We start from the raw sequence: 22647 nt of genomic DNA on the forward strand, positions 1-22647 counted from the left end.
TTTTGCTTTGTCGCCCAGGCTGGAATGCAGCGGCACGATCTTGGTTCACTGCAACCTCCGCCTCCCAGGTTCAAGCAATTCTCGTGCCTCAGTCTCCCGAGTAGCTTGGATTACAGTTGCATGCCACCATGCCCGGTTAATTTTTGTATTTTCAGTAGAGATGGGGTTTCACCATGTTGGCCAGGCTGGTCTTGAACTCCTGACCTCAGGTGATCTGCCCACCTTGGCTTCCCAAAGTGCTAGGATTATAGGCGTGAGCCGACATGGCCAGCCAAGTTTTTTTTTTTTTTTAACTGACTTTGTAAGCCAAGGTTGGTGGCAACATTAATTAGAATTATGATAAATACATGTATTTATCTGTTTTACATATATTGTACGTCTTTCCCCACTTGAATGAAAGTACTATGAAGCCCTAGCCATTTTTGTTTGGGCCCCTGCTGAAACTCCAGTGGTTAGTACAATGTCTGAAGCATGGTAGGTATCAAGCAACATTGACTGAATGATTAAACGAATTATTTTTAGGAGAAATCAACTTCTGTGCTGCCTTCTCCAGTATCCTTAAGCAATTATTTTTTAGGCTCATATAGAATCTTTTGCATTTAACTCAACTTTTATCCACTCAAATATTGTGTTAGGCACCTGACAGGTGCCAGGGTTCTGAGAAGAGGAGAACCCAGGCCCTTTCCTCACATGCCTCAGCACTCTGCCCTACACTTGTGTTCGTGCCTCCCCTTAGGACACTGCAGATATGTTCTTCAAGAAGATGGGCTGATTTTATTCATCGTTGCATCTCAGCCCCTAGGACAGATGGTACTGCTCAGTAAACATTTGTGTGAAAGAGGACAGAAAAGAACTTTGTAGCCTCAGATTTTTACAGAATGTGCAAAGAAGAAGCAGGGTAAATGCAAATCTATGATTTGATTTTGCCCCTTCAGTCTGATAATGCTTGAGAAGACATTGTGCTGCACCTGTTAAACATGTGGAAAAGGACAAAAACACAGGTCCAGTACTTTGAGCAGGTGATGTGATATTAAAAGAGGACAGAAATAAAGCAAAACTAATTTGCTTTTTTTTTTTTTCAGAAGCAGTAGCCATGAAAAGAAGTTACCAGACAGTGGAGTTAACTCAAAATGAGAACAGTCCCCTGTCAATTGGAGCTACCCAGCAATACAAAGGGCTGCCTTGTCAGGGAACCTGTCCAAGCAGGAATGCTGACAATGGTCACGACCATGGAAGACCACAGGTTCTTCCTAAGGCCACAATTTTAAGATTATCTTCTTCTGAACAAATCCACATACAGTGCATCCACTCAGCTTTTCTTACTTAAAACAGTTCAAAAAATGAATGCTTAGTAACTACCAAAAAAGAGAACCCTATTAGAGGATCTCAATTCAATCAACGTTGCCACCAACATTGGCTTAGAAGGAGTTACTATACTTTAGCCAGTGGTAGAAAGGACTGATACTATGGGTAGAAATCAAGCAGAGGAGGATAGCCAGGAGCTATGTGCACATCATCTCTCCCTCCTTCTTTAAAATTACCAGGAATAAAGGTTTTCCGGGACAAAATCAAGGTAAAGAAAGAGAAATTATGTGGATCAAGACAGTAATTCCTGAAAGTAGGCCAGGTACTGTGATGTCAACATTTGTCCTGCACATTATATCATTGAGATTACTCCAAATAATTGCATGAGTGGGTCTCTTATGTATGGAGAGGTTAGTACATTACCCGCATGGCTTCTTGAATGTGGTCCTGTCGAATCAGTTCTGCTGAGCAGTCCATATACCATTTCAAACAGCGGATGAGCTCCCTGGGAAAGAGAATAGTTCCAGAAACCCCACTTTAATTCAAAAGTAATGTAGACTGAAATGTTTGTAGCCCTGAATTAGGCAAATAGGAAATAATATTCTGCTGATAAGCTAGAAAGGAGTGGCAGATCCATTACAGCTTTGGAATATTCAGGTCACCTGAAAACAAACAACACTCTTTGTCCACAGGAGTTGCCACATTTTAAACAGCAACTAAAATAACTTTCCCCCCACTATCTCTGACATACATTTCTTTTTGATTACAAGAAAGTTTCCACCCAAGTCTGGGCAACATGGTGAAACCTTATCTCTACAAAATAATACAAAAATTAGCCAGGCATGGTGGTGCACGCCTGTAGTCCCAGCTACTCAGGAGGCTGAATCAGGTGGATCAATTGAGCCCGGGAGGTAAAGATTGCAGTGAGCCATGACTGTGCCACTGCACTACAGCCTGGGCAACAGAACAAGATCTCAACTGAAAAAAAAATTTTTTTTTTCCTAAAGACCTGGACTGAATGTGTATATTTTTGTTTTGTCTTAAATTGCTAGGTTTTCAGAACATCTGACACCAGCTAGTAAATAGTAGACTCTGAATAAAAGTATGCAGTCCCAGGAGTCCCTATTCACAACCCCTGCTCTATCCCATCTATCTTATTTCCTTAGGACTAAGTCATCTGAATGGAATGAGATTACTGGGTCAGAAGGTCTGCATATTTATATGGCAACAGAGCACACAGGTCAGGAGTATAGGCTGTGGATATTCTGGAGCCTATCAATATCTAGTTTTGTATCATTGAATGAGTTATTTAATCCCCTGTGTCTCGTTCTCCTCAATGAAAATATGGGGAAACGGTACATCTCAAAGTTATTGTAAATACTAATAGAATGATGCATATAAAGCACATAGTACAGTCCACTCTCCAAAGTGACATTAAAGTATCAGAGTTCCAGTGACTCCATAGCCTTGCCACCATTGGGTTTTATTTATATTTTCAATAATTATGTTAATTTCATATAAGAAAATGGTGATTTCTGGCTGGGTGTGGTGGTTCATGCCTGTAATCCCAGCACTCTGGGAGGCTAAGGCGGGCAGATCATGAGGTCAGGAGTTTGAGACCAGTCTGGCCAACACAGTGAAACCCGATCTCTACTAAAAATACAAAAAATTAGCTGGGTGTGGTGGTGTGTGCCTGTAATCCCAGCTACTTGGGAAGCTGAGGCAGGAGAATCATGTGAACCCAGGAGGCGGAGGTTGCAGTGAGCCAAGAACAGGCCATTGCACTCCAGCTCAGGTGACAGTACAAGACTCTGTCTCAAAAAAAAAAAAAAGAAAGAAAGAAAGAAAGAAGGAAGGAAGGAAGGAAGGAAGGAAGGAAGGAAGGAAGGAAGGAAGGACGGACGGACGGAAAGACAGAAAGACAGAAAGACAGAAAGACAGAAAGAAAGAAAGAAAGAAAGAAAGAAAGAAAGAAAGAAAGAAAGAAAGAAAGAAAGAAAGAAAGAAAGAAAGAAAATAGTGATTTCTTATTGCTTTAATGGTCTTATTTATTTTTTTCTTTGAGACAGACACTTGCTCTGTCAACCAGACTGGAGTGCAGTGGCGCAATCTTGGCTCATTGTAACCTCTGCCTCCAGGATCCAAGCAATTCTTGTGTCTCAGCCTCCCAAGCAGCTGGGATTACAGGAAGGGGAGGATGCACCACCATGCTTGGCTGATGTGTGTATTTTTAGTAGAGATGGGGTTTCACCATGTTAGCCAGGCTGGTCTCGAACTCCTGGCCTCAAGTGATCCACCTGCCTCAGCCTCCCAAAGTGCTGGGATTACAGGTGTGAGCCACCATGCCTGGCTTGCTTGAATGGTCTTAGATAACCTGTGTTTCTCACATTTGTTTACTAGTTATATAAACTCTTTTATGAACTGTCTTTTTATATTCTTTGACATTTTTTTGTGGGTGCTATTTTAGCTATTCAAATGTTTCTCATGGAAAAAACAAGACATTTTTAGCAGCTTTACCATCATTTCCTAGAAGTAAAAGTATAGCAACTATGTAACAAACTATAGTTTGAAATATCAGCTGAAAGCCCACAGCTAACATCAAACATAACGGTAGAAGACTGAAAGCTTTTCATCTAAGATCAGAAACAAGATAAGAATGTTTGTTTTTGACATTTTTATTCAACATAGTACTGGAAGTCCTAGCCAGTGAAATCAGGCAAGAAAAAGAAATAAAAGACATTCAAATTAAAAAGGAAGAATAAAATGCTCTGTTTTCAGATGATATAATCTTATATGTAGAAAACCCTAAAGAATCCCCCCAAAAACCTGTTAGAACTAATAAATACATTCAGTAAAGTTGCAGGACACAAAATCAACACAAAAAATAAAATGCATTTCTATATGCTAAAAATGAACAATCTGAAAATGAAATTAAGACAACAATTCCATTTACAATAGCATCAAAAAGAATAAAATACTTAGGACATATTTAAGGAGACAAAAGAGTTTTATACATGTTGCTTAAAGTAATAAAAAATAGCAATAAATGGAAATACATCTTATATTCATGAATTAGAAGGTTTAATATTGTTATTAAAGATGTGGGCCGGGCGCGGTGGCTCAAGCCTGTAATCCCAGCACTTTGGGAGGCCGAGACGGGCGGATCACGAGGTCAGGAGATCGAGACCATCCTGGCTAACACCGTGAAACCCCGTCTCTACTAAAAAATACAAAAAACTAGCCGGGCGAGGTGGCGGGCGCCTGTAGTCCCAGCTACTCGGGAGGCTGAGGCAGGAGAATGGCATAAACCCGGGAGGCGGAGCTTGCAGTGAGCTGAGATCCGGCCACTGCACTCCAGCCTGGGTGACAGAGCAAGACTCCGTCTCAAAAAAAAAAAAAAAAAAAAAAAGATGTAAATGCTACCCAAAGTGATCTACAGATTCAATGCAATCCCTAACACAATTCCAATGGTATTTTTTGAAGAAAAAAAAAAGTCCATCCTAATATGGAATTACAAGTGACTTGGAATAGCCAAAAGCATCTTGAAAAAGAGGAACAAAATTACAGTCTCATACTTCCTAATTTCAAAACATCACAAAGCTACAGCAATCAAAACAACGTTGAATTAGAATAAAGACATATTTATAAAACAATGGAAAAAATAGGCCAGAAATAAAGCCTCACATATATGGTCAAGGGGCCAAGGTATCACCCTTTTGACAAGGATGCCAAAACCATTCAGTGGGGAAAAGACAGCTTCGATAAATGGAACTGGGAAACTGGATATCCACATGCAAAAAGAATGAAGTCAGACACTTATCTTACATAATATACAAAAATTAACTCAAAATGGATCAAAGACCTAAATGTAAGGGCTAGAATTATAAAACGCTTAAAAAAAAGATAGGTGAAAGCTTCATGACATTAGGCAATGATTTCTTGAAAATGACACCAAAAGCACAGGCAACAACAAAAAACAAGGTGGACTACATCAAAATTTTAAAAACTTTTGTGTCTCAAAGGACAAAATCAACAGAGTGAAAACGTAACCAAGTGACTGGGAAAAATATTTATAAATCATATAACTGATAAGGGGTTAATATCCAGAATATATAAAGAACTCCTATAACTCAACAATAAAACAAATAACCTCTTTTTAAAAAATGGGTGAAGGACTTGAATAGACATTTCTCCAAGGAAGATAATTAGGGAAACACAAATAAAAAACATAAAGAAATATCACTTTACGCCCATTAGGGTGGTTACTATCAAAAAAAAAAACCCAGAAAGCAGCCTGGCCCTCAATGGCTCTGGAGGAAAGGTGAGTGAACTATTAAGGAGCAACTTGCTCTTACCAATGGCCTCTGGAACCCTGACAGAAGGAGAACCCTCAACTACCACAGATACTTGAGTTGGCAGGGAGAGCTGCTTAGAGAAGTGGTAGGGGTAGCAAACCAGCTGATGTGGAGCCCAGGGGGGTTGGTGTGGGAGTGTCTACAGTAGTGCATAGCCAGGGATGGCCATCCCCTTAGTCTCGACTTGCTCCCATGGGAGACTTCAGCCCTAGGGGAACTGTTGGTCTTGAACTCTGTAGGGCGGTCTTGCCCATCAGATGGGTCTGTGGTCCTGCCCATTAGATGGGGCTGGTCTATCCTGAGCACTCCTTGATCGGCTAGCCTCTCCTGGGGCCCAAGTCTGGCCATACCTGCTTGCAGGGCAGCCTCAGGTGACCTGGGGGCCCCACATCATAGTTTCTACACAGACCGTGCTTGACAGTGGGGAGAGCTCCACTGTGGCGACCCTATGCCACGCACCAGCCCGCATGCCCCCTCCCCATGCTGCAGCTTCCCCAGGACCCATGGCAACTCTCCACAATGCTTTACTGGCTTGTGTCTGCACTGGCAGGTTTTGCTTTCCTTTTTCCTATTAAAAAGTGGGCTAGCATGTAGGAGTGCAGCCTGCCCCCTGCTCCCACCACCACTGCAGACAGAGCCTTGGTGGGCACAGAGCCAGCCAGCCCTGCCCCTGCCAGTGCCCCACCCTTGCCCTAACACTGTGCAGAGAATAGCAGACCCTCCCCTATCCTGAGTGACCACTTCTGCTTGCAGGACACAGAGAAAGCACCCAGACCTTCAGTGTCCCAACCCTGAGCCATGACCACCTCTACTGTGACTGTGCAAAAGTTGCCAGCAGGGGCCCCAGCTCTGCCCAGTTGTGCTGCCTCTGCTACCTTGGTCAATGCGTGCAGGGAGGCAGGGACCCCAGCACCAGCACCTGCTAGCACTCTGCCACAGGTGACTCTGCCACAGCTGCTGTACCCACTGCTGCTGGCACATGTGAAAGGGGATAGATCCAGCTGTCACTGCACTATGAAATACTTTGGCTTACACCACCCAGCCAAAGTGAAATGGTCAGCAGTCTGGGAGCATCTCAGCCTACCCAGTACAGTGGATTTCTAAGCTTGAGGAGCCAGAGAACAAAGCTGGGGCCTAATACAAGTCCCCAAGTTGTATTAGAGTGCACAGTCCAGGAGTTAGGAGTTGAGCACTGTCCCCTAAAATGTTCCAGAAATGAATCCAGCTGGCTGAATCCACCTTACACCACAATCAAACACTCAAGGTCATCAAATAGGATAAAAGGAAAAAAAACCAAAACTCATCCAAAGGACAGCAACCTCAAAGATTGAAGAGTGACAAGCCCACAAAGATGAGAAAGAACCAGCACAAAGACCCTGGCAACTCAAAAAGCCTTTTTTCCTCCAAATGATTGCATCACCTCTCCAGCAAGGGTTCTGAACTGGGCTGAAAGGGCTGAAATGACAGAAATAGAATTCAGAATATGAATAGGAATGATGATCATGGAGCTACAGGAGTATGCTGAAAGTTAATCCAAGGAAGCTGAAAATCATGATAAAACAATGCAGGAGCTGACAAACAAAATAGCTAGTATAGAAAAGCATGTAACTGACCTGACAGAGCTGAAAAACAGTCTACAGGAATTTCAGAATGCAATTACAAGTATTAACAGCAGAACAGACCAAGTTCGGGAAAGAATCTCAGAGCTTGAAGACTGGCCTTCTAAAATATGACAGTCAGACAAGAACCGAGAAAAAGGAATGAAAATGAATGAACAAAACCTCTGAGGAATATGGGATTATGTAAAGATACCAAATCTACAACTCACTAGTGTCCTTGAAATAGACGGGGAAAATGGAACCAACTTAGAAAACATATTTCAGGATATCATCCATGAAGACTTCCCCAACCTAGCTAGAAAGGCTAACATTCAAATTCAGGAAATGCAGAGAACCCTAGTAAAATACTTCACAAGAAGATCATCTCTAAGATACATATTCATCAGATTCTCCAAGGTCAAAATGAAAGAAAAAAATGTTAAAGGCATTTAGAGAGAAGGATCAGGTCACCTACAAAGGGAAGCCCATGAGACTAAAAGTGCACCTCTCAGCAGAAATCCTACACATAAGAAGAGACTGGGGGCCAATATTCAACACTCTTAAAGAAAAGAAATTCCAACAAATAATTTCATCTCCAACCAAACTAAGCTTCATAAGTGAAGGAGAAATAAGATCCTTTTCAGACAACCAAATGTTGAGGGAATTTGTTACCACCAGACCTGCCTTATAAGAGCTCCTGAAGGAAGCACTAAATATGGAAAGAAAAGACCATTACCAGCCACAACAAAAACACACAAGTACACAGACCAGTGACAATATAAAGCAACTACATAAACAAGTATGTAAAATAACCAGCTAACATCATAACCGGATCAAATCCACACATATCAATACTAACTTTGAATATAAATGGACAAAATTTTCCAATTAAAAAGCATAGAGTGGCAAGCTGGATAAAGAACCATAACCCATTCGTATGCTGTCTTCAGAGAGATCCATCTCACATGCAGTGACACAAATAGGCTCAAAATAAAGGGATGGAGAAAAATCTACCAAGCAAATGGAAAACAGAAAAACAGTAGGGGTTGCAATGCTGATTTCAGACAAAACAGATTTCAAACCAACAAAGATTACAAAAGACAAAGAAGGGAATTACATAATGTTGAAGAGTTCAACAAGAAGACTTAACTCTCCTGAAGCATATATGCACCCAACACAGGAGCACCCAGGTCCGTAAAGCAAGTTCTTAGAGGACTTCACAGAGACTTAGACTCCTCCACAATAATAGAGGGAGACTTCAACACCAATATTAGACATATCATCAAGACAGAAAATTAACAAAGATATTCAGGACCTACATCAGCACTAGATCAAATGGACCTGACAGACATCCTACAGAACTCTCCACTCAAAAGCAACAGAACATACATCTGTCTCATTGCCATATGGCACATAGTCTAAAATTGACCACATAATTGGGACACAAAACACTCCTCGGCAAAATCACTGAAATCACACTCTCTCAGACCACAGCACAATCAAATTAGAAATCAAGACTAAGAAATTCACTCAAAACCATAAAATTACATGGAAATGGAATAACTTGCTCCTGAATAACTTCTGGGTAAATAATGAAATTAAGGCAGAAATCAACAAGTTCTTTGAAACTAATTAAAATAAAGACGCAATATACCAGAATCTCTGGGACACAGGTAAGGCAGTGTTAAGAGGGAAATTTATAGCACTAAATGCCCAAATCAAAAAGTTAGAAAGACCTCAATTTAACAGCCTAACATCAGAACTAAAAGAACTGGAGAACCAAGAGCAAACCAATCCCCAAACTAGCAGAAGACATAAAATAACCAAAATCAGAACTGAACTAAAGGAGATTGAAACACAAAAAACCATTCAAAAGATCAATGAATCCAGGATGATTTTTTGAAAAAAAATAAAATAGACTACTAGCTAGACGTATAAAGAAGAAAAAAGAGAACATTCTAATAAATACAGTCAGAAATGAAAAAGGGGATATTCCCTTTGATCCCCCACAGAAATACAAATAACCATAAGAGAATATTATGAACACCTTTATGCACATAAACTAAAAAATCTAGAAGAAATAAATAAATTCATGGACACAAACACTCTCTCCCGAGTGAACCAAGAAGAAATGGAATCCCCGAGCAGACCAATAATAAACTCTGAACTTGAGTCAGTAACAGCCTACCACCACCACCACCACCACCACCACCACCACCACCACCACCACCACCACCGGCCCAGGACCAGACAGATTCACAGCCGAATTGTACCAAATGCACAAAAACATGAGGCCAGCAGCTAGGTGTGGTGGCTTACACCTGTAATCCCAGCACTTTGGAAGGTCGAGGCAGGCAGATCACGAGGTCAGGAGATCGAGACCATCCTGGCCAACATGGTGAAACCCTCTCTCTACTAAAATACAAAAAAAAAAAAAAAATTAGCCAGGCATGGTGGTGCACACCTGTAGTCCCAGCTACTCAGGAGTCTGAGGCAGGGGAATCACTTGAACCCAGGAGGTGGAGGTTGCAGTGAGCCAAGATGGTACCACTGCACTCCAGCCTGGCGAAGCACAAGACTCTGCCTCAAGAAAAAAAAAAAAAAAATGAGGCCAGCATCATTCTCATACCAAAACCTGGCAGACACACAACAACAGCAAAAAGCTACAGCCCAATATCCTTGATGAATATTGATGCAAAAATCCTGAACAAAATACTGGTAAACCAAATCCAGCAGCACATCAAAAAGCTTTTCCACTACAATCAAGTAGGGTCAAGTAGGGTTTATTGGCCGGGCACAGTATACACCCCAAAGAAGTGAAAGCAGGGTCTTGAAGAGATATTTGTACACCAGTGTTTATAGCAGTGTTTTCAATAGTCAAATGGTGGAAGTAACTCAAGTGTCCACAGATAGGTGAATAGATGAATTTAAAAATGTGGTAAATGGCCAGGTGCTGTGGCTCATCACACCTATAATTCCCAGCACTTTGGGAGGCCAAGGCAAGTGGATCACAAGGTCAGGAGATCGAGACCATCCTGGCTAACACAGTGAAACCCCGTCACTTCTAAAAATACAAAAAATTAGCTGGGCGTGGTGGCGGGTGCCTGCAGTCCCAGCTACTTGGGAGACTGAGGCAGGAGAATGGCATCAACCCGGGAGGTGGAGCTTGCAGTGAGCTAACATTGCGCCACTGCACTCCAGCCTGGGCGACAGAGCAACACTCCGTCTCAAAAAAAAAAAAAAAAAAAAGTGGTAAATATATACAATGGAACATTATTCAGTCTTAGAAAGCAATGAATTCTGACCCATGCTAAAACATGGATGAGCCTTGAAGACATTATGCTGGGTAAAATAAGCTACTCACAAAAGGACAAATACTGTGATTACACTTACATGAGGTACCTAGAGTAGTCAAACTCATAGAGACAGAAAGTAGAATAGAATGGTGGGTGCCAGGGGATAGGGGAGGGGAGAATGGGGAGTTATTTTTAATGATTACAATATTTCAGTTTTGTAAATGAAAAGAGTTTTGGAGATGGATAGAGTTCTGGTGATGGTTGTACAATGATGTGAATGTACTTAATGTCACTGAACACTACACTCAGAAAATGGTTAAGATGGTCAATTTTATGTTATGTGTATTTTATCAAAATTACAAATACAAAGTTTTTAAAAAGTCAGCTGAACTTTTTTTTTTTTTTTTGAGACGGAGTCTCACTCTGTCGCCCGGGCTGGAATGCAGTGGCCGGATCTCAGTTCACTGCAAGCTCCGCCTCCCGGGTCACGCCATTCTCCTGCCTCAGCCTCCCGGGTAGCTGGGACTACAGGCGCCCGCCACCTCGCCCGGCTAGTTTTTTGTATTTTTTAGTAGAGACGGGGTTTCACGGTGTTAGCCAGGATGGTCTCGATCTCCTGACCTCATGATCGGCCCGTCTCGGCCTCCCAAAGTGCTGGGATTACAGGCTTGAATGGTGGTTGCAGTTAAACTTTTTTAAAGCCTATATTTCTACTCAAACACAAGTCCTAATGATGATACCAAATGGAACTTACTTGTATGCCAGAGCTCCAGCAAAGTGCTTCTGGATATACGTGTCCATCACAGGTCGAAAGTGAAAATACTTGATGTCTCGGAGCAGGTTGATGATGAACACCTGGGAGATATGGAGAGTAAGCCACCAGGGTTCACTGGAGGCCTCAGATCTATCCCTAGCAGGAAACACAGTCTTCCTTCTCCAAGGAATGGCAAATTGTCAGTGCTTTCCTCTAGCATTCCCCATGGGTAGTGAATGTAAGATTTCCATTCTGTGTCTGTATTTCTGTCTTGTCTTTTCTCTAACACCCCAGCCTCCTAATTCAGACCCAGGCTCATCAGTCTCTTCCTGTATTTACTCTGAGCCTCTCCCTTCACAGTAACACTGGGTAGGGAAAGGCAAAACAATATGTGTGCAGATGGCATAAACAATAAGGTATCCCCCAAAACTTGGAGAAGACAGGAGAAAAAGCTTGTCCTCTGAGCCAAATCAGCCTATGAAAGGCTGTGCCCTTCAGAAATGGGGCTGGTGGACAGGGAAGTTAGGACGAAGAAGAGCCAGAGGGGCAAACTATGCAAGTACTCATTCCAACTCTCACCTTTGCTCCCCATCTCTCAGAGTATCTGGCTCTCCTTGAATGTATGGCTCTCCGTGGGACTGGATATATTATGCAAAATGCACTAAAAATTCAAATCCCTGTCCATTTTCATTAACCAACCTTCTGAGACTCTAGTTCTGAAACAACTGCATAGATTCTGGACCTGCACAGGTCTCTAGAGACCAGCATTGGTAAGTCTCTGCTTTTCATGATGGTTATATCCTACTCTGTAAGCGAAAAAATGGGCCATCTGATTTCTTGTATTACTCTCTGGGTTTCTGACCTCATGGAGGTCACTATTTCAGGGGCCAGGCATACTGCAATAGTGATGAGATGGAAGATCCAGAAACTATAAAGCCAAGGTCTGGACTTGATCATGTTGGATTCTTCAAATTTGATCTGCATGGTTGGTTGCTTGGTCTTCCTTGGGCGACACTCCTTAGTCCCTTTTCTATTGGAAACAGCTATATCTTATGCTGATTCACTCTAATAAATTGCTTCCCTTAAATTTTCTGAAATACATGACAGGAATAATTAATAAAAGTAAAGAGTCGGGAAGGTGACTTACCAGAGACTGAAAAACCAACAGGCCATACTTCTCTGTATTATCATCCAAAATTACAAAGAGTGTATCTAAGATGTCCTGCAGAAACTGAAACAACATAAAAAGCAGAGGGTTCATGTCTTAGGACCTTACATGCACAAACTTCCATAAACCAATGAATTTAACTTCCAATAAAAAAGTGAAAGATCTCTTAGGATCTCAAAATACCACTTAAAAATCATCTAGTACCCTGACCCTCCACCCAGCTAAGTGATAACTAGGTGGAATTGGGGTGTTGGCTTATAGCCCAAAGGGCCCCAAGAAAGACTTAGAGAGGCTCTTCCTGTTCGGTGGGTGATACATGTCTAAGGAAAGGGCAATGACCTAAAAACCACAGAACATCTATGCAGAATAGCAATTTTGAAATAAAAACAATCTAAGTGATACTGATGCCAAATTTATTTTGAGAAAAAGAGCTCACTTCACTGGTATCCCCAAAAGTTCAGTAGTCTCTTGCTCTCTACTGTGGCCTAACTATACAGAGTATATTTGGATAAGGGTATGGCAAACTAGGCTTTACCTACAGACACTATTTTTTGGTCTAAGAATTAGTATTACAGGAGAAGGGAGAATGCAGTCAATGAGGGCTGTCAGTGGGGGTAAAAAATGTGGCAGTATTTTTGCTGTTGTTTGACCATGTGACTATTTTTGAGATGCAAAACAAAGGAAGAGAACAATAAATATTGATGGACACTTGCAGCCTTTAAAACTCAAGTATATCCTTCTTCCAGTTTAAAAGATACAATGTTTACAATTCATTTCTGAAAAATATGAGGCAGAAGGTGTAGATAGGGGTAATAATGATGGGTCAAGACTGGTCATGGGTTAACGGTCTTTGGGGCTGGGTTGGTTCTTCATACTATTCTATATACTTCTGCATATGCTTGAAATCTTCCAATAAGAAGTAAACATATTTCAAAATGCTGGCACATTCTTTTTACATTCTCTTCTGTGGGGAAAAGAGAGATCAGACTATTACTGTGTCTATATAGAAAGAAGTAGACATAAGAGACTCCATTTTGTTCTCTATTTGAGATGCTGTTAATCTGTGACCCTACCCCCAACCCTGTCCTTGCAAGAGACATGTGCTGTGGTGACTCAAGGTTTAATGGATTTTGGGCTGTGCAGGGTGCGCTTTGTTAAACAAGTGCCTGAAGGCAGTATGCTTGTGAAAAGTCATCACCATTCTCTTAATCTCAAGTACCCAGGGACACATACACTGCCAAAGGTCGCAGGGACCTCTGCCTAGGAAAGCTAGGTATTGTCCAAGATTTCTCCAGATGTGATAGTCTGAAATACGGCCGCGTGGGAAGGGAAAGACCTGATTGTCCCCCAGCCTGACACCCGTGAAGGGTCTGTGCTGAGGACTAGTATAAGAAGAAAGAAGGCCTCTTGGCAGTTGAGATAGAGAAAAGCATCTGTTTCCTGCCCGTCCCTGGGCAATGGAACATCTTGGTGTAAAACCTGATTGTATGTTCTGTTTACTGAGAAAGGAGAAAACCGCCTTAGGGCTGAAGGTGGGACGTGCTAGTGGCAATGCTGCTCTTTATGCACTGAGAAGGTTTATGGAGATGTTTACATATGCATATCAAGGCACAGCACTTTTCCTTAAACTTATTCATGTCACAGAGATCTTTATTCATATGTCTTACTGCTGACCTTTTCCCTACGATGATCCTATTATCCTGCCACTTCCTTTTTTTCTAAGATGATAAAGATAATGATTAATAAATACTGAGAGAACACAGAGACCCGTGCTGGCGTGGGTCCTCTGTATGCTGAGCGCCGGTCCCCTGGGCCCACTTTTTCTTTCTCTATACTTTGTCTCTGTGTCTCATTTCTTTTCTCAAGTCTCTCATTCCACCTAACGAGAAACACCGACAGGTGTGGAGGGGCAGGCCACCCCTTCATCTTCTAGCTAGCTAAAGACAAATTATTGATGCTAAAACTAGATATGCTGGTAGGATGTTCTCTTCTCAGGAATATAAAAGCTCACCCTTGAAAAGGCAACAGACTTCTTAATACCTTGTTTACTGGTGGATGTTTTCAACATTCTTAGAAGGAAAATATGAGTATGAATTTTTTTTTTTTTTTTTTTTTTTTTTTTTTTTTTTTTTTTTTTTTTTTTGAGACAGAGTCTGCTCTGTTGCCGGGGCTGGAGTGCAGTGGCCGGATCTCAGCTCACTGCAAGCTCCACCTCCCGGGTTCCCGCCATTCTCCTGCCTCAGCCTCCTGAGTAGCTGGGACTACAGGCGCCCACCACCTCGCCCGGCTAGATTTTTGTATTTTTTAGTAGAGATGGGGTTTCACCGTGTTAGCCAGGATGGTCTCAATCTCCTGAACTCGTGATCCGGCGTCTCGGCCTCCCAAAGTGCTGGGATTACAGGCTTGAGCCACCGCGCCCGGCCGAATTTATCTTAAGTTTCAAAACTAGCATTAGATTGTTTTGAATAGTTTAAAAATTTTTATGATAATCTGATCACATAATTAAAACAAAATTCATACATCAACTTCATGAAAGTACATAGTGGTATACAGACTTTAAAACTGTTCCTCATTTGGAAACACTGTGTTGTATATTACTGAGTTAATGGAGCTGTGAAAGCAAAATTAGATGGTGCATTTTTTCTAATTCATTTGACACTTGCGATGGCAAAGCTAAGAATGTTCATTATGGACAGGATGCCTCCTGCAGATTTAATCTCTAGTCTACATTCCATTGCTTGCTGATAACGAAAAATACTTCCATTTTCCTCAGTAGAGTTCAGTCTACTGTGTAGGATTCACCTGATGGGCTTTCACCACCAGGAAGTGCCTGGGGTTTTTATTGAGCTAAGGGGAAACACTCTGCCCAGAAAAGCCCTATGAAGGCAACTGGGGACTGGCAGTGTTGATGTCAGCCTGCTAAAGCCATTAGATAGGAAATGTCACAAAGGTACAGTTAACGTAGGGGTAAGAAAGGAAGGTATTATGGACTCCAAGTGAGAGACTAGACAAAATCAGCAGGTACAAGTCAATGAGCAGTATTTGGAGTTCTTAAAATTAGGAGAGTAGAGCCAGAAAGATATCAGGCTTAAATATAGTTTTTAAAAGTTAATAAACTGATATGCTATATACCTTTAAAAACAGAAGCTAACAAAAAAATCCCAAAGTATGATTTCTTGAGTATGACCCCCAAAGCAAAGGCAACAAAAACTGATAGAAAAAACAGACAACTCATGGATTGGAAGAAAATATTTCCAAACCATGTATCTCTGATAAGGAACTAATATCCAAAATGTATAAAGAACTCAAACAACTCACTAGCAAGGAAACAACCCAATCAAAAAGATGGGAAAAAGGACCTGAGTAGACATTTCTCAAAAGAAGATACACAAATGGCCAACAGATATATGAAAAAATGCTCATCATCACTAATCATCAGGGAAATGCAAATCAAAACCACAATGAGATGTCACTTCATCCCAGTTGGGAGAGCTATTACCAACAGATAAAACATAACAAGTGTTAGTGAGCATGTGGAGAAAAAGGAATTCTTATGCACTGTTGCTGGGAATGTAAATTAATACAGCCATTATGGAAAACAGTATAGAGGTTTCTCAGAAAACTAAAAATAGTATTACCATATAAGCCAGCAATCCCACTACTGGGTATATGTCCAAAGAAATCGAAATCAGTAGGCTGAAGATGTCTTAACATCTTCAGAACATGGGAGATGTCTGCACTTCCATGTTCACTGCAAAATTATTCATAATAGCTAAGAAATGGAAACAACCTAGGTGTTCATCAGCAGATGAATGGATAAAGAAAATGTGGTATATGTTAAAAAAAAGCCAGTAGCTTTTCTCTATACCAACAACATTCAAGCTGAGAGCCAAATCAAGAACTGCAATTGCATTTACAGTAGCCATACATGCAAAATACCTAGGAATACATCTAACCGAAGTGGTGAAAGACCTCTACAAGCATAACTACAGAATACTGCTGAAAGAGGACAGGTGCAGTGGCTCAGGCCTATAATCCCAGCACTTTGGGAGACCAAGATGGGAGGATCACTTAAGGTCAGGAGTTTAAGACCAGCCTGACTAACATGGTGAAACCTCGTCTCTACTAAAAATACAAAAAAAATTAGCAAGGCGTGGTGGCACATGCCTGTGATCCCAGCTACTAGGGAGGCCGAGGCAGAACAATCACTTGAATCCAGGAGGCGGAGGTTGCAGTGAGCCAAGATTGTGGCATTGCACTCCAGCCTGGGCAACAAGAGCGAGACTCCATCTCAAAACAAACAAATAAACAAATAAATAAATAATACTGCTGGAAGAAATAATAAATGACACAAACAAATGGAAAAACATCCTGTGCTCATGGGTTGGAAGAACTGATATTATTAAAATGGCCATACTGCCCAAAGCAATCTATAGATTCAACACTATTCCTATCAAACTACCAACATCATTTTTCACAGAATTAGAAGAAACTATTCTAAAATTAATACAGAACTGAAAAAGAGCCCAAATAGCCAAAGCAATCCCAGACAAAAAGAACAAAGCTGTCGGCATCACATCACCCAGTACCAGGCTACAGTACGAAAAATGCATCATACTGGTACAAAAACAGACACACAGACCCATGGAACACAACAGAGAGCCTCAAAATAAAATAGCCTACCTACAGCCATCTGATCTTTGACAAAATCAACAAAAATAACAATAAGGATATAACTCCGTATTCAATAAATTATGCTAGCAGCAAAAGAAATATCAACAGAGTAAACAGACAACCCTCAGAGTGTGAGAAAATATTTGCAAACCATGCATCCAACAAAGGGCTAGTATCCAGAATCTACAAGGAGCTCAAACAGATCAGCAAAAAATCACAAATAATCCCATCAAAACCTGGGACAAAGGACATGAATAGACATTTCTCTAAAGAAGTTATACAAACAGCCAACAAATGTATGAAAAAATGTTCACCATCATTAATCATCAGGGAAATGCAAATCAAAACCACAATGAGATACTATCTCACACCAGTCAGAGTGACTATTAAAATGTCAAAAAGCCTGGGCATGGTGACTCACTTCTATAATCCCGGCACTTTGAGAGGCTGAGGCAGGCGGATCACTTGAGGTCAGGAGTTCAAGATCAGCCTGGCCAACATGGCGAAACCCTGTCTCTACTAAAAATATGAAAATTAGCCAGGCATGGTGGCACACACCTGTAATCCCAGCTACCTGGGAGGCTGAGGTAGGAGAATCAGTTGAACCCAGGAGGCAGAGGTTGCAGTGAGCTGAGATCATGCCACTGCACTCCAGCCTGAGCAACAGAGCAAGATTCAATCTCTCAAAAAAAAAAAAAAAAAAAAAAAAGTCAAAAAATAACAGATGCTGTTGAAGCTGCAGAGAAAAGGGAACTCTTATACCTTCTTGGTGGGAATGTAAATTAGTTTAGCTCCTGTGGGAAGCAGTTTGGAGATTTACTAAAAAAAAAAAAAAAAAAAACCTAGAACTACCATTCGACCCAGCAATCTTATTACCGTGTATATATCCAAAAGAAGAAAAAATCATCCTACCAAAAAGACCCATGCACTTGAATGTTCATTGTGGTATTATTCACAATATCATAAGACATAGAATCAATCTAGGTGTCCATCAGCAGTGAACTGGATAAAGAAAATGTGGTACATAGGTTGGGCGCGGTGGCTCACGCCTGTAATCCCAGCACTTTGGGAGCCAAGGTGGGCGGATCACGAGGTCAAGGGATGGAGACCATCCTGGCCAACATGGTGAAACCCCATCTCTACTAAAAATACAGAAATTAGCTGGGCATGGTGGCATGCGCCTGTAGTCCTAGCTACTCTGGAGGCTGGGGCAAGAGAATTGCTTGAACCTGGGAGGCAGAGGTTGCAGTGAGCCAAGATTGCGCCACTGCACTCCAGCCTGACGACAGAGTGAGACTCTGTCTCAAAAACAAAAAAAAAGGACAATGTGGCACATGTATGCTATAGAATACCATGCAGATAAAAAGAAGAAAACCATGTCCTTTGCAGCAACATGGATGCAACTAGAGGCCATTATTCTACGGAAACTAGCAGGAACAGAAAACCAAATACTGCATGTTCTCACTTGTAACTGGGAGCTAAACATTAGGTACTCGTGGACATAAAAATGGTAACAACAGACACTGGGGACTACTAGAGTGGGGAGGGATGGCGGCAAGGGTTGAAAAACTCACGGCTGGGTACTATGCTCAGTACGTTAGTGATTGCATCATTCGTATCTCAAACCTCAGCATCATGTAATATATTTATGTAACAAACCTGCACAAGTACCCATTAAATCTAAAATAAAAGCTGAAATTATAAAATAAAAAAAGAAAACATGGCATATAAACACAGTGGAATGCTATTCAGCCTTAAAACGGGAGAGATCCTGTCGTTTGAGACAACATGGATAGAACTGGAGGACATTAAGCTACGTGAAATTAAGTCAGGCACAGAAAGACCACACTATGACACTTATATGCGGAATATAAAAAATTGAACATATAGAAGTAGAAAGTGTAATGAGGAATACCAAAGGCTGAGGGAAGGTTGTGGTCATTCTGCATTGTGAACATATATTCTGCATTGTCAAAACATCGTATCGTATCCCATACAGATAAATAATTATTATTTGTCAGTTAAAAATAAAATCATAAGTATTCCAAAAGAGGAAAAGGAAGCTAACAACAAAAACAGCAACAACAACAACAAAAAACAACAATCTGATGAAACAGTCTCAGAGAGTTATTGGCAAAAATCATGACAAAGTAAGGTCTTCTGCCCAGATTCTTCCTCATGCAGTATGTTTAAATTATGTGGAAGACATACCTTAACAATTTCCTCCCCACTGACATGCCGCAGCCGCCCTAGTACATCCATGATCCGGTCGGGGAAGGCCTTCCACTTCAGCAGAGCTAGGAGGTCCACTAGAAAGCAAGCCCAAAAGAGGATGAACCCTGGCTATTTTTTGTCTTTTTTTTTTTTTTTTGAGACGGAGTCTCGCTCTGTCGCCCGGGCTGGAGTGCAGTGGCCGGATCTCAGCTCACTGCAAGCTCCGCCTCCCGGGTTCACGCCATTCTCCTGCCTCAGCCTCCTGAGTAGCTGGGACTACAGGTGCCCACCACCTCGCCCGGCTAGCTTTTTGTATTTTTTAGTAGAGATGGGGTTTCACCGTGTTAGCCAGGATGGTCTCGATCTCCTGCCTCGTGATCCGCCCGTCTCGGCCTCCCAAAGTGCTGGGATTACAGGCTTCAGCCACCGCGCCCAGCCGTCTTTTTTTTTTTTTCTAAGACAGAGTCTCACTCTGTTTTCCAGGCTGGAGTGCGGTTGCGCGATCTCAGCTCACTGCAACCTCTGCCTCCTGAATTCAAGTGATTCTCCTGCCTCAGCCTCCTGAGTAGCTGGGATTACAGGCATGCGCCATCATGTCCAGGTAATTTTCGTATTTTTAGCAGAGATGGTGTTTCACCATGTTGACCAGGCGGGTCTCGAACTCCTGACTTCAAGTGATCTGCCCACCTCAGCCTCCCAAAGTGCTGGGATTACAGGCATGAGTCACTGCATATGGCCAAACCCTGGCTATTGTAAGGTCAAGCAAGGCCCAGACTCTCCCAGTCAAGGACAGGTGAAATCTAGAGGAACAGAACTAGCTGCAAGCATCACCGCAGACTGAGATCAAGGCCAAAGACTCATCCGTGAACTCTGGATGTATTGTGGAGCTACTAAAACCATGGAAAACCTTGTAGGCTGCTATTGCTGAGTGATTCCTTCAACTTCAAAAGAAAAGAAGCTCATTATTATGGCATCAAGAAGGAATAATTTCTGTCTCCCTTCACATGCACTAGTAATGTGGAGTGAACAATGGAGGAGGGTGGAGGGCACTACCATGCAGGCACTATCACCTACCATTCTGGGTGAGTTTGGTAGAGGAGAGCTGAGTGGAGATGAAGAAAGACTCTTTGGTGCTGCGCTGGAAGATGAGGCTAGACGGGATATTAGGGCAGCCATTGTAGTCCTCTTTGCAGCAGGGCAGGCCCAGGTACAGAGCATGGTTATTAAACGTGCTATTCTCATCACACTGTAGGCAAAAATGGAGAAAAAAATGTCCCCTGAGCCATGCAACACGCAAAAACCAGATCCTAGGAATTTCTGGGCTGATATTTGCTCTCATCTTCCTAAGGCTGAACACTGGGCCTCAGGTCATCTTGGAAGAGTACTTTCTGTTCAGAAACTCCCTAGAACAGCTCATGTGCCTTTTAAACAGAATATGGTAGGGCATGTGGTTGCCACCTGATGTGCAAGTAACCTTGGGTGGCAGCTATGCTGTGGTAGCTGACAGTACCATGATCTCAAATAGCAGGTCTAAGAATGTACTAAACAAGACCACAATGGCAATGAGGGGTTGGTAATGGATTTCCATCCAGTGAAGTGAGAAGTAGAAAACAAAGAACCTGTTGGGATTACTTGTGGGAGGAAGGCCACTGCACTTAGAAGACAGAAGCCTACTCAAAGATGTCCCATTGTCACCCATCAGTGTACTTCCCTGGGTCTTCTGGCCTGCCCAGTGAAAACCACCTAACTGAGAACCATATGTGAGAGCAGCCTCGGCAGGTGAGGGGTGGGGATGAAAGGCAGCTAGGCTTCATACCTTGTACACATAAAGCTCGTGAATATCATCTGAGAGGGTGGTGCCATCGTCACGCATCAGGGGTGAGAATGCAAAGCCAAAGAGTTTCTTTTCCCCTTTGTCCTTTGCTGCAATCAGAGCCAAGTATTAGTTGTTTTTTGCCTCCCACTCTGCTTCCTCATGGAAATTCTCCTTGTGCTTATCACCTATGCTTTTGTCCCTCACCTCTTTCATTAACTAGGTGGCAACCTGACTGCAGGAATGACGAGAAACGTACTGAAATGAGTTTCCATTCATACTCAAGCCATATAGGCTACCTAGACCCAAAAAGAAACTAAATTGCTGGTCTTGATGAACCAGGGTCTCTTTAATAAGGAGTTTAATAATGGTACAAAGGAATATTCAAAGGAGAATGACAATGGACAATAATTTCAGACACTAGGTCAGACACTAGGAAGGGCCAACACAAGACTTTGTGGTTTTGAATTACTGCTTTTACAGTCCCAAGAACAGCCTCTAGTGACAACCCATCTCTGAGTATCTGTTTATTCCTAACTCCTCATTTTCTTGCCCAAATAATAAGAATCCACTTAATTCTGTTCCAGAGAGGAGACAGTTATATTTATACTCTCAAGGGAATGTGCGTGTGTGGCGGGGGAAGTCTAACTCACTGGAACAATGTCTGAACTCGAAGCGCAGGTGGGAGCCCCGGAACCGGTCAATGGGGATAGGCAATTTGATAATTTCTCCCCAGCGAGGACTATTACTGTGGTAGAGGACAAAGGAGTGGTAGGAACTCCTATTTGGCTCTCCTGAACCCAAGCTGATGCAATCCTGGAAGAAAGAAACAAAATAAGATGTCATCTTTCTGGTAGGAAATGTCTGGATTTCTGTGTCACTAGGACACTTTTCTTTCTCTTGTCTAAAGGTCTCATTTTTGCTCTAATCAAAATCTATGAGATAAGAAAATACATTTGATTTAAATTCAATACTTTTGGAAACAGTTATGTAGATGGTATATGAAATCAGCAGTCACAATGCTGCTTGTTTTCTTTGGGGTGAAAGTAACCACATGTACTCCTCAAAAACAGAGAGAAGCAGGGTGGTGCATCTAAATCACTAAGGTAGGCTCTTCATCCTCACTAAGAAGAGAAACAACAAGCTGCATGAGAAAAGTCAACTGTATGTAACATTTTACCAGATCAGAAAAAAAATTAAATTACAAAGTGGAGAGAGCCTGTTTTCTAATTGTCCTCAGTCCCACACTGGACTGGCATTTTAGGTCACCCCTGGCTGACTTTCTTTAGATATAACCAAGTTAGACTTAACCCATCTCCCAAATATTGCCATGAAGATGCAGTCTCAGTACTGCCCATGCCCTTGTCTGGACGACAGGAAGCTTTGGGCCACATAATCCAGAGTAGGTCCCTGTCCACACAGGGGTGATGTGATCAGCTGACCATTCTCCTGCCACTGGCACACTCCATG

The 22647-nt window shown here is 42.0% G+C and overlaps 1 protein-coding gene across 7 annotated transcripts in view; it reads right to left on the reverse strand.

Annotated features, from left to right (window-relative positions):
* Positions 1-22647, reverse strand: part of DOCK3 (dedicator of cytokinesis 3) — a 666839-nt gene that overhangs the window by 127238 nt on the left and 516954 nt on the right. For all 7 annotated transcript variants that reach the window (XM_030934847.1, XM_030934917.1, XM_030934886.1 and 4 more), the window contains 7 exons: positions 21831-21993; positions 21181-21287; positions 20439-20610; positions 19362-19459; positions 12456-12539; positions 11309-11409; positions 1729-1810 (listed from right to left, as the gene is read on the reverse strand). In XM_030934847.1, coding sequence (XP_030790707.1) covers positions 1729-1810; positions 11309-11409; positions 12456-12539; positions 19362-19459; positions 20439-20610; positions 21181-21287; positions 21831-21993 — 807 coding nt within the window. The remainder of the gene's footprint in view (positions 1-1728; positions 1811-11308; positions 11410-12455; positions 12540-19361; positions 19460-20438; positions 20611-21180; positions 21288-21830; positions 21994-22647) is intronic.

Source organism: Rhinopithecus roxellana, chromosome 1 (assembly GCF_007565055.1).
Source record: "Rhinopithecus roxellana isolate Shanxi Qingling chromosome 1, ASM756505v1, whole genome shotgun sequence".
NCBI classification, from domain to species: domain Eukaryota; kingdom Metazoa; phylum Chordata; class Mammalia; order Primates; family Cercopithecidae; genus Rhinopithecus; species Rhinopithecus roxellana.